General features: G+C 57.4%; 1 protein-coding gene across 4 annotated transcripts; it reads right to left on the reverse strand.

The window, feature by feature from the left end:
• Positions 1–1,951: 1,951 nt before the first annotated feature.
• LOC102454843 (mast cell protease 1A-like) lies at positions 1,952–11,165 on the reverse strand. Of its 4 annotated transcripts, none has more exons than XM_075911824.1 (5): positions 8,481–10,648; positions 7,859–8,006; positions 7,185–7,398; positions 4,946–5,203; positions 1,952–2,766 (listed from the first exon to the last, which is right to left on the reverse strand). In XM_075911824.1, the coding sequence occupies exons 1-5, from the start codon at positions 8,563–8,565 to the stop codon at positions 2,623–2,625; spliced, it is 849 nt and encodes a 282-aa protein (XP_075767939.1). In that variant the 5' UTR covers positions 8,566–10,648; the 3' UTR covers positions 1,952–2,622. The 4 variants fall into 4 exon arrangements, with proteins under 4 accessions (XP_075767939.1, XP_075767940.1, XP_075767941.1 ...); XM_075911825.1 differs by lacking the exon at positions 8,481–10,648 and adding an exon at positions 10,732–11,165 and having other exon boundaries at positions 1,957–2,766; XM_075911826.1 differs by having other exon boundaries at positions 1,965–2,766; positions 7,185–7,320; positions 8,481–10,521.
• Positions 11,166–12,315: the final 1,150 nt, after the last annotated feature.

Genomic DNA, 12,315 nt, shown 5'->3' on the forward strand with positions numbered 1-12,315 from the left:
GGGATGGGGTGGTACCTGCAGCAGTGTGAGGTCACTGGGGGTGGGGGATGGGATGGGGGCGGTACCTGCAGCAGTGTGAGGTCACTGGGGGTGGGGGATGGGATGGGGGCGGTACCTGCAGCAGTGTGAGGTCACTGGGGGTGGGAGATGGGATGGGGGTGGTACCTGCAACAGTGTGAGGTCACTGGGGTGGGGGATGGGATGGGGGTGGTACCTGCAGCAGTGTGAGGTCACTGGGGGTGGGGGATGGGATGGGGTGGTACCTGCAGCAGTGTGAGGTCACTGGGGGTGGGAGATGGGATGGGGGTGGTACCTGCAGCAGTGTGAGGTCACTGGGGGTGGGGGATGGGATGGGGGTGGTACCTGCAGCAGTGTGAGGTCACTGGGGGTGGGGGATGGGATGGGGTGGTACCTGCAGCAGTGTGAGGTCACTGGGGGTGGGGGATGGGATGGGGGCGGTACCTGCAGCAGTGTGAGGTCACTGGGGGTGGGGGATGGGATGGGGCGGTACCTGCAGCAGTGTGAGGTCACTGGGGGTGGGGGATGGGATGGGGGCGGTACCTGCAGCAGTGTGAGGTCACTGGGGGTGGGGGATGGGATGGGGGCGGTACCTGCAGCAGTGTGAGGTCACTGGGGGTGGGGGATGGGATGGGGCGGTACCTGCAGCAGTGTGAGGTCACTGGGGGCGGGGGATGGGATGGGGGCGGTACCTGCAGCAGTGTGAGGTCACTGGGTGGGGGATGGGATGGGGTGGTACCTGCAGCAGTGTGAGGTCACTGGGTGGGGGATGGGATGGGGTGGTACCTGCAGCAGTGTGAGGTCACTGGGGGTGGGGGATGGGATGGGGTGGTACCTGCAGCAGTGTGAGGTCACTGGGTGGGGGATGGGATGGGGTGGTACCTGCAGCAGTGTGAGGTCACTGGGGGTGGGGGATGGGATGGGGCGGTACCTGCAGCAGTGTGAGGTCACTGGGGGTGGGGGATGGGATGGGGCGGTACCTGCAGCAGTGTGAGGTCACTGGGGGTGGGGGATGGGATGGGGCGGTACCTGCAGCAGTGTGAGGTCACTGGGTGGGGGATGGGATGGGGTGGTACCTGCAGCAGTGTGAGGTCACTGGGTGGGGGATGGGATGGGGTGGTACCTGCAGCAGTGTGAGGTCACTGGGTGGGGGATGGGATGGGGTGGTACCTGCAGCAGTGTGAGGTCACTGGGGTGTGGGGGATGGGGCTGCACCTTGGGGGAGACCAGATTTATATGAAGACCCTCAATGTCTCTCTGGCCAGGCTGGTGACCGATGTCCCCACCCCACAGACGGGTACCCACAGCCCCACCCCACTCACTTTCTCTGAGGGATCCCTTGGCCTGAATCCCTTCCCTCCCCTCTCCCCCAGTCTGGACTGCGCCCTCCCAAGGGGCCGGAGGGGAAATCTAAAGAGCTGCCCTCTCTGGGAGAGGAACTCGTGCCAAATCGCACCATGTGTGGGGCGACCCCCCAGCTCCCCTGGGAACGGTCTGTGGCCAGCGCTGTCCAGCCGGATGCTGCATTAGGACGTGTGAGAATTTGCTCACTGACTTCTCCGAGGTCGGGATCCCTCGTCCGGTCCGGGGCTGCTGCGTGTGGGCCTCTCGTGTTGTGGGGAAACAGGGGGGCTCATTTGGGGAGTCTGCTCCCCCTTCTTCGCTCTGGCTGGGGTTTAGGGCACAGCCCGTGTGAGCCTCCTCTGTAGCCCAGTGGGGTCTGCCTGCCCCCTGCCCCGTCTCGTACCCCTGCTTTCCAGCCCAGCCTCCGATCCCCCCAGCAGCCCCTCCATGGCCATTCTGGGGTCACCTGGCCCCTCTGTCCGACCCGCCCTTTCTTCCCCGCTGGCTGGAACCCCCAGGGACACTGAGTGCCCCCCCCACATGCAACCCCTTCAGACCCCTCCAGAGCTCCCCAACTTCGTCACACCTCGGTCCCAACTTAGATCATTCACTGCCAGCCCGGCCTCCCCTGTAAGGTCCGTCCCCTCCTGGCCTGGGCAGGTCCAGCAGCTGCTCCGTACGGCAAAGCTCAGGGTGGATGCGTCAGGACCCGAATCGTTAGTAACCTGACTTTATTACTGGCTGGCTGTGGGGCAGAAAGCAGGGGAGGGGAGCTGAGCCGAACGCAGCCGGGCAGGGGAGGATCGGGGCCGATGTTTTATCAGCAGTCGATCAGCACAGACGGCCTGGAGTTCCCTGCCACCGACCTGGCTGCCTCGAGACCGGGCGTGTTTGGAGCGGGGGTGGATGCTCCAGGGGGCCAGCATTTGGGGAAGGCCCAGAGAGGGCAGGGCCGGGGGCGGTTCCAGGGGGGACATGCAGGTAGACGTTATGGGGCCAATCTCCGACACTCGCCCGGCTCACACCACGGAGAGCAACAACCCGCCAGGTCCGCGTCAGAGTTTGGCTCCTAACTCACATGGCCCAGCTGTTCCCTAGCAAGAGCTGGCCACGAGCCGGGTGCTACCTGAGCAGATTAATGGCTGGGGGGAGGCAGATCCTCCAGCTGGGATGTGGGGGAGCTGAGCCCCTTGGCAAAGCAGGCCCTGGGCCTCTCCGCAGGACAGAAGCTCTGGTCTGCGCGGTGATGCCTGGCGTGGCTCAGGGCTTCCATCTCCTCAGGATGTCCTGGATCCAATGGGTGTAAGAGGAGACTCTCGTGTACACGCCCGGGGGGGCGTCGAACCCCCAGGAGACGATGCCCTGGGCCTTACCCTCGCACACCAGGGGACCGCCGGAGTCGCCCTGCAGAACAAAACAGGCCACGGATGCAGAACAGGCCAAGGAATCATTTCCCGCCGACGTGGTCCTCCAGGTGTGGCCTCCCCAGAGCCGAAGAAAGGGGAATAATCTCTCCCCTAGATCTGCTGGCCATGCTCCTCCTAATGCCCCCCAATATGCTCGTAGCCTGCTTGGCTACAAGGGCGCCTGTTGACTCATCTCCAGCTTCTCGTCCACCGAACCCCCAGGGCCTTTTCTGCAGAACGGCTGCTTAGCCCGTCGGTCCCCAGCCTGTAGCAATGTTTGGGATTCTTCCGGCCCAAGGGCAGGACTCTGCACTCGTCCTTGTTGAAACTCGTCTGATTTTTTTTGGCCCAATTCTCTAATTTCTCTAGATCACCCGGGACCCTCTCCCTTCCCTCCAGCGTCTCTACTTCTCCCCCCAGCTTAGTGTTACCCGTAAACTTGCTGAGGACGCAACCCCTCCCCTCCTCCAGGTCATTCATAAAGATGTTGAACAAAACTGGTGCTAGAACCGATCCTTGGGGCCCTCCGCTAGAAACCAACTGCCAACCTGACATCGAGCCATTGATCAATACCCGTTGGGCCTGACAGTCGAGCCAGCTTTCTATTAACCTGACAGTCCATGTATCCCATCCAGATTTTTATATCTTGCTGGCAAGGACACTGTGGGAGCCCTTCTCAAAAGCGTTGCTAAAGTCCAGGTCAGTCACATCCACCACCTTCCTAAGAACAACATTAGGACGGCCAGAATGGGTCAAGCAATAGGCCCATCTAGTCCAGTGTCTTGTGCCAATGCCAGACACCCCAGAGGGAGTGAACAGAACAGGGAATGCCCAAGCGATCTCTCTCCTACTACCCATCTCCATCCTCTGACAGACAGAGACTAGGGACCCCATTCCTTACCCAGCCTGGCTAATAGCCATTGATGGACCTAACCTCCTTGAATCAATCTAGCTCTTTTCTGAACCCTGTTAAAGTCCTATTCTTCACAACATCCTCTGGCAAGGAATTCCACAGGTTAACTATGCGCTGTGTAAAGAAAAACTTCTTTTTGTTAGTTTTAATCTGGCTGCCTATTCATTTCATTGGGTGACCCCTAGTTCTGATGTTGTGTGAACAAGTAGATAACTTTTTTTATTCACTTTTTTCCACACCAGCCATAAATGTATGGACCTCCATCATATCCACCCTTCATCTCCTCTTTTCTAAACTGAAACGTGTCAGTTTCTTTAATCTCTCTTCATATGGGACCTGTTCCAAACACCTCATCATTTTTGTTACCTTCCCAATACCAAGAGATCTTTTTTGAGAAGAGGCAACCACATCTGTAAGCAGTATTCAAGATGTGGGCATCCCATGGTTTTATAGAGAGGCAATAAAATATTCTCTGTCTTATTCTCTCTCTCTTTTTTAATTATTTCTAACATTCGCTTTGCTTTTTGACTGTTGCTGTACGCTGAGCGTAGTCTGTTAAACTTGGCATTGCAACATACTGCTAATTATTTTTAAATGAAATACATGTCAATTCCCCTTAGCGGAGAATGTTTTTAGGCAAGCGTGTCTTAAACATGTTCATGTCACTAAACTTCTACTAAATATTCCCCAAACACAGAAATATTGTGTTACAACAGTGCTTTAAACGTGCTGCCTATTCATTTCATTGGGTGGCCCCTAGTTCTTATATTATGGGATCAAGCAAATAACTTCTCCTTAATTCACTCTCTCCATCCCACTCATGACTGTATAGATCTTGAGTCTCCTCTTTTCCCCATGTCCACAGAGCCAGTCACATCGTCAGAGAAGCTAATCAGGTTGGTCAGGCAGGACTTCCCCTTGGTGAATCCATGTTGACTCTTCCTGATCACTTTCCCCTCTTCGAGGGCTTCAGAATGGATTCCTTGAAGTTCCCCTCCAGGATTTAACACCAAGGAACACCAAACAATATTTTTTTTAATGAGGAACAAAAAAAAAAAAAGTTGCCTGCCCCTTTAAGGGCAGCCATTGTGAACTCTATTGCTCTCCTCTGACTGCCAGTTTCAGAAACACTGATCTCCAGTCTTTGCTCGCCCCGCTCTCCTCCTCCCCACCAAGTTCTCTCAGCTCACCAGTACGGTTAGGGGGACACACACATGAACCCCAGGGATTTCCCCAAGGAGCTTAAAGGTGGGGGCCGACTTACCCCGGCAGAGTCTTTGCGCTGCCATCGGTCCCCGGCACACAGCATTGTGATGGGGTTGTAACTGTGGTACATGCAATTCCCGTCGTCCAGCACATCCACATCGACCTCCTGCAGTGCGCTGGCCGCAGATCTCACGTCCCCTGGGACAGTTAAGCCCCACCCAGCCACACTGCACACCGACCGAGGGTCCACCCTCTCGCCAGCGTGCGGCAAGGCGAGGGTTTTCACATATTCACTCGCGTTCGGAGGGTAAGCCAGCTGGGACACAGCAGTGAGGTGGATGAATATGAATTACTCGCGGGTAAAAAGACATACACCGTGCCCAGCAAAACTGTCCCCAGCAAAACCATCCCCAGGAAAACCCCAAACTCTGGGGCCACTGGAGGTGGGGAGATGGGATGGAGTGGTACCTGCAGCAGTGTGAGGTCACTGGAGGTGGGGAGATGGGATGGGGGCGGTACCTGCAGCAGTGTGAGGTCACTGGGGGTGGGGGATGGGATAGGGGCGGTACCTGCAGCAGTGTGAGGTCACTGGGGGTGGGATAATGGGATGGGGGCGGTACCTGCAGCAGTGTGAGGTCAATGGGGGTGGGGGATGGGATAGGGGCGGTACCTGCAGCAGTGTGAGGTCACTGGGGGTGGGGGATGGGATGGGGTGGTACCTGCAGCAGTGTGAGGTCACTGGGGGCGGGGGATGGGATGGGGTGGTACCTGCAGCAGTCTGAGGTCACTGGGGGTGGGGGATGGGATGGGGGTGGTACCTGCAGCAGTGTGAGGTCACTGGGGGTGGGGGATGGGATGGGGGTGGTACCTGCAGCAGTGTGAGGTCACTGGGGGTGGGGGATGGGATACGGGCGGTACCTGCAGCAGTGTGAGGTCACTGGGGGCGGGGGATGGGATGGGGTGGTACCTGCAGCAGTCTGAGGTCACTGGGGGTGGGGGATGGGATGGGGGTGGTACCTGCAGCAGTGTGAGGTCACTGGGGGCGGGGGATGGGATGGGGGTGGTACCTGCAGCAGTGTGAGGTCACTGGGGTGGCGGATGGGATGGGGTGGTACCTGCAGCAGTGTGAGGTCACTGGGGGTGGGGGATGGGATGGGGCGGTACCTGCAGAAGTGTGAGGTCACTGGGGGTGGGGCTACAGGCTGGGGGCGGTACCTGCAGCAGTGTGAGGTCACTGGGGGTGGGAGATGGGGTGGGGGTGGTACGTGCAGCAGTGTGAGGTCACTGGGGGTGGGGGATGGGATGGGGGCGGTACCTGCAGCAGTGTGAGGTCACTGGGGTGGGGGATGGGATGGGGGCGGTACCTGCAGCAGTGTGAGGTCACTGGGGGTGGGGGATGGGATGGGGGCGGTACCTGCAGCAGTGTGAGGTCACTGGGGGTGGGGGATGGGATGGGGGTGGTACCTGCAGCAGTGTGAGGTCACTGGGGGTGGGGGATGGGATGGGGGTGGTACCTGCAGCAGTGTGAGGTCACTGGGGGTGGGGGATGGGATGGGGCGGTACCTGCAGCAGTGAGAGGTCACTGGGGGTGGGGGATGGGATGGGGGCGGTACCTGAAGCAGTGTGAGGTCACTGGGGGTGGGGGATGGGATGGGGTGGTACCTGAAGCAGTGTGAGGTCACTGGGGGTGGGGGATGGGATGGGGTGGTACCTGCAGCAGTGTGAGGTCACTGAGGGTGGGGGATGGGATGGGGTGGTACCTGCAGCAGTGTGAGGTCACTGGGGGTGGGGGATGGGATGGGGTGGTACCTGCAGCAGTGTGAGGTCACTGGGGGTGGGGGATGGGATGGGGTGGTACCTGCAGCAGTGTGAGGTCACTGGGGCGGGGGATGGGATGGGGTGGTACCTGCAGCAGTGTGAGGTCACTGGGGCGGGGGATGGGATGGGGTGGTACCTGCAGCAGTGTGAGGTCGCTGGAGGTGGGCGACAGGGTGGGGGCGGTACCTGCAGCAGTGTGAGGTCACTGGGGCGGGGGATGGGATGGGGTGGTACCTGCAGCAGTGTGAGGTCACTGGGGCGGGGGATGGGATGGGGGCGGTACCTGCAGCAGTGTGAGGTCACTGGGGGTGGGGGATGGGATGGGGGCGGTACCTGCAGCAGTGTGAGGTCACTGGGGGTGGGGGATGGGATGGGGTGGTACCTGCAGCAGTGTGAGGTCACTGGGGGCGGGGGATGGGATGGGGTGGTACCTGCAGCAGTGTGAGGTCACTGGGGTGGGGGATGGGATGAGGTGGTACCTGCAGCAGCATGATGTCATTATTAAAAGTCTTCTTGTTGTACCGCGGGTGGGGGATCTGCCAGCTCACGGGGATCACTTGTCGGCTCGGTTCCTGGTGGCTGAGGTTATGGGCTCCCAGGTACACACTGATCCCGCTGTAAAAGCCGAGAGCAGCACCTCGGGCGTTCGGGGCCGGTCTCGGACAGGTGTTTTTCTGGTTCATAAATTCTGATCTTGTGGGGACGGGGTAGCCCGGGGCTCTCAGGCCGGGTGTCAGATTCCTTCCTTGCCCTTTAGTCTTGGGTGTCAGCCCTCCCCCCAGCCAATTTACCTCTCCCATCTCCATCCTTGCAAGTGTTCATGCCCATCCCCCCAGCCCAGCACCCTGCAGAGCTGCTCTGGGGCTGTGACCCTCTGCCCTGCCCCACCCAACCCTGGACAAGGGACCAGATCCAGCTGGGATCTCTGGCCGCAGCCCCATTGATTTACCCAGCATTGGGGCTGGGCCGTGGGTTGCAGAGGCCCCTAGAGACTCACCGACGCCCCCTGAGCAGATCAGACCCCTGGGCTCTACTCCTCCAGCCTGGCCACCCCCTTCCCCTTCCCTGCCCCCCATACCGGCACTAGAGATCCCGGTTCCCCCCTCCCCAGCTGATCTGACCTGCCCCTAAATCCCAGCCCAGAGGCACTTACTCTCCCTGGCAGTGAGCGGCCGTCAGAACAAAGTTCTTCGCCACCAGGAACCCGCCGCAGTGCCTGTATCTGTCTCCATGTTGTATATCCAGAAAGGCCATGTAGGGCCTGGAGTGGGGCTTGGCTTCATGCCCCCCGACGATCTCACCTAGGGGGAAGCCAGATTCATAGAAAAGACCCCATTGTCTCCCCCGGCCAGGCTGGGACCCAGCGCCCCACCCCGAAGGGGAGACCCACAGCCTCATGTCTCTCCAGTGATGCTCTCCCTGGTGGCTCCCTGGGCCTTTATCCCAGCCCCCTGCTCTCCTCTTCCCCACACTGGGCCCCCCATGGGGCCAGAGGTTAAATCTGCAGCTCTCACCTGACTGGGTGCGAAATCGGACAAGAGAAAATGACAAGAGGTGAAACGGACACACCCAGCTCCCGTCTGCTTAGCCCTGCTGTCTTCCCTGTCCTATCCCACAGCAGCGTTTGGTTCCTTACGTGTCACCCCATTGGCCAGTGCCTAGGGCACATGATCGGCACAGCAGGTCGGCAAATTCAAACCAAACACCGATCCCCTATATGTGAGGAGGAATCGGGCCGGTTATTTTCCTCCAGCCAAAAGGAAATAGATAATCACCCATCCTCCAGACTGCTCCTTGGGCCCAGCCATGAGATGAATTCCGCAGGAAAGAATACAGAGGATGCACTGGGCTCCTCTTCATATGTTCAAAACCGGTGCTGCACCATCAGCCGGGACTCCTAACTCACCCCCAGCGCTCCTAGACCCCTCGGCTTTAAGGAGGAGAGAATGGGAGAATGGTTTTTTTTCTATCAAAGTCAATGAAATCTTCCACCCAGAGAGTGTTCCCGGTGCGCTGGATAAATCCAAGAGATGTTGGCTCAGGAGGGCACGAACCGTGGTGAACACACGAGTAGCACAAGGACGGAAATCCCAAAAAGTGGCCGACAATGCAAAATTGGAACAGAAATGTCCTAAACTTTGCTCTCACGGAAAGAGCTGTTGACTGTTCCCGAGAAAAACTGTCAGGGACCTGAAAGGCTGTCCTGGGATGTTCTGAACACTCCTCTCGAATGCATAGACTCCTCCTGCAACCTCTCGTCTTCCCTCCCCATGTTCCTCCCTTCCCTGTATCTGTCCCTCTTGTCTGATTTTTGCTTCCAGCCTTTTGCTGACTTTAATAGCACTTCTGTAACTAGCTGGCCGACTCTAAAGGGAATTGGGTTTGCAAACTGTGCAATGCAATATAGGATTGGTATTCTCACCCCTCCTGGTGCCTATAACCCAATGCTTCTGGCCTGGCTAACATGAGGTCGGAAATATTTAATATCTTAAGACATGTCTGTGCATTATGAGATGTTTAGGTGCATTGTGTGGCTTGTTTGCTCCCTCTTCCCATGTATCCTAAAAATTAATTAAGAAAAGTAATAAAACATTACAAAAGAAAAACAATTCACTTTGGGGGGTTTCAGAGAAGGATTCTAACCACTCGTATTGCAGAACCCCCAATGTTTCCAGCCAGGCTAAGATGAGAGAGGATATATTTCACATCATAAGCAATCATGCGACGTTTCAGTGTATTTTGCTGTTTGTTTTCTCCCTCTCTCCCTAACCAAATGTTACTAGAAAAAAAATTAAGATTGGGGTGTTTTTCAATGAAAATTTGAAATTCCCATACAAATATTCCATAGAATCTCAGAACAGAAGAACTGGAATGGATCTTGAGGGGTCATCGAGACAAGTCTCCTGCCCTCAACCTCCCTAGGCAGTTTATTCCAGCGTTTCACCCCCCTGACAGATCGGAAGTTTCCATCATGTCCAACCTAAAGCTCCCTTGCTGCCGTTTAAGCCCATTGCTTCTTTTTCTATCCTCAGAGGTTAAGGAGAACAACAACAATTTTCAGACTCACTCTGGACAGGTGTCCACCCAGGTGGGGGAAATCAAAGCGAGGAGATCGGTTTAAAGACGGGAGGGTGGAAGGGACAGGAGGGGCAGACGAGTTATGGAAATGGAAGGATGATGTCGGCACAAGGCGAAATGGGAAAAATGAGGCAGGGAGGGGTGGCCTGTCGGACTAGGTGGTTTGGTTAGACCCCTGGCAACCCCCCATTGGGAGGTTTCCCTGTGGGTCAACCCAGCGCTGGCTCTGTGAGGTTAGCCAGTCGGGAGGGTGTTTCAGAGGCTATCAGCCCGGTTTCAATCAATATCAGGGAAGCGCCGACCCAGCCGCACTTCAGATGTGTTTGAAAATCAGAGGAGTGAAAGCCAATGGAGTTAGTGTGACGCTCTGCGTTGAACTCCCCCAGAGAGGGCTCCTGGATGTTAGTCTGGTGCCATATCGATGAGCCTGTGCTGAGAGCCTGTAGCTGGTATTTAATATGGTGCCACACCCAGAGCAGGGCGCATGTTGTGCCGGGTGCGGCAGAGACTCCGACCGAGACCAAGGCTCTGTTGGGTTGGGAGCTGCTCAGACTGTGCCCCAAAAAGCTTTAATTTCCTAACAGCCCAGGGAAAGGAACATACAACTAGAATCCCAGGAGTCCTGGCTCCCAACTCCCCCTTCCTGTGCTAATCACTGGACCCCACAGGCACACTGGGGAGAGAACCCAGGAGTACAAGTTCCCAGCCCCTATCTGAAACCCCCCCGTGTCTCTCTCATTTTCTCACTTTCATTCTGAATTTCTCAGGGGCATTATGTCGTAACCAGCTCCCACACTCAGGCTCCCTCACCCCCCAAACCCTCCCTTATCTAGGTCCTAGGAACCAGATGGTAGAAGCATCTGGCTCTGGGGAGGAGCTGGGATTTGCAAACAGCCCAGAGAGCTCCCCGCTCTGTTCCCCACAAACGCTGATCGCCCCCACACTCACCAGCCCCAGCCCTGGGGGGCAGGAGAAAGGCAACAGGCAGCAGGATCAGGATCAGCATTGTCTCTGTCTGGGGAAAGCGACAGGGCTTGTGACAAAGCCCTGGAGGCTTTATAGAGCCAGAAGCAACCCCGAAGTCATGTACGTTCTCCCCTGGTGGGGGACTCAGAAACCGCTGCTGATATGTGTGGGGCCAAGGGAGTCAGCTGGTGGCTGGAAAGCACCCTCCCTCTGGAGGAAAGAGCCCCTGGAAAGTCCCCCTACAACAGGATGGTGCCCCAACCATCTGGAAGCAGGGCCCCCTGGAGAACACTGGCTTGGCTCAGCTCCACGCTTCCTGCCCAGCTGTGGCCGGGAATGAGGAACTAACTGAAGGTTCCTGGAACCCGACCACAGATCCCGTGGCAGAAACTCTCCCCGAGGCCGGGGGCATGCCACGTCCCAGGCAGCAGAGCTGGTGGAGGACAGAGTCCACGGTGATGGGCACCAGGGAAGTCTCTGTGCAGATGGCATGACAGCTGCCATATCCCTCTGGTTCCCGAAAGAGCCAATGTCCCCTCACACAACAAGGTGGGGTTGTGGGATCGTCTTTGACTCTCGGATTCTCTTGCAAATTAGATGGTTTGAGCCAAAGAGGTGGGGGCGGGAGGAAGAGCTTGAAGAGGTGACCCCTAAATGCACAAAGCCCCTGGTCCTCTCCTCACCCCTCCCACTCCCTTAGGGTGCCCCGTTACTGCGTAGACAGCACCCACAGAGTATGGGAACCTCCTTTTCCTCCCAGCTTTCCAAAACTATTGATCATTTGTGTTGCTCTCCCCTGGAATCTGGAATCTCCCCCCATCCTCCCTAAAGCGCAGCCCCCAAAAGCAGATAAAACGCTCCCGCAAAAGCGTCGTTCGATGAGAATCATGGAATCGTCGGGTCGGAAGAGACCTCACGCGGCCCTCGAGGTCGCTTCTTCAACAAGACCTGCTTTGAGATTGCTCCAGCCAGCCCCGGGGGAACCCAAGGGTGCAGTTCCCCAGGCTCTGTTGCCTTGAATACTTCTCCGTTAACTATACAGCCTTAAGTCCGATCATCCCCTGCGTTGGCAGGTTTCACTTCTCTCCTGCTATTGACTGGGTGGAGTTTTCGGCCACCCAGAACTCTTCTAGTGAAGTTGGAAGTAAAACTGACCTTAAACAACTCAGCTGGCTCCTAGCAGGACCCAGATGTGGGGGGTGGCTGGATAGAGGGGCAGGGAGCCCTACAGCCCCTCACCTGAGGCCTGGAACCCTCAGGCCCAGGCCTGCAATAAGTTGTTCCCGATCCCCTTCTGCATGTGGGTCGTGTTCCCTCCTCCTCCTGTGAGTTAAGGGGGCTGGTGTCTCCCCTGCACAGCAGAGCACCAGCCACATTCACCACCTGCCCAGCGCAGGGTGGGGAGGGAGGAACCTCCTGTGGGCAGCACAGCTGCCTGGGCTCAACTCTGGGTAGGCCTTGATCCAGCTGTGCATTCCATAGCCCCAGCTGTGCATCCCATAGGCCCAGCTGTGCATCCCATAGGCCCAGCTGTGCTTTCCACATCTCCAGCTGTGCATCGCATAG

This window comes from Pelodiscus sinensis, chromosome 30 (genome assembly GCF_049634645.1).
Source record: "Pelodiscus sinensis isolate JC-2024 chromosome 30, ASM4963464v1, whole genome shotgun sequence".
Taxonomy (NCBI): domain Eukaryota; kingdom Metazoa; phylum Chordata; order Testudines; family Trionychidae; genus Pelodiscus; species Pelodiscus sinensis.

Excerpts from the sequence above, each read along its gene's own strand:
- LOC102454843 (XM_075911824.1), bottom strand. The coding sequence starts at position 8,565 with ATGAAGAGGAGCCCAGTGCATCCTCTGTATTCTTTCCTGCGGAATTCA. Across the intron at positions 7,399-7,858 it reads GCCGCTCACTGCCAGGGAGA|ATCAGAATTTATGAACCAGA; the intron begins GTAAGTGCCTCT and ends CGTCCCCACAAG. Across the intron at positions 2,767-4,945 it reads AGCGCAAAGACTCTGCCGGG|GGCGACTCCGGCGGTCCCCT; the intron begins GTAAGTCGGCCC and ends TTTGTTCTGCAG.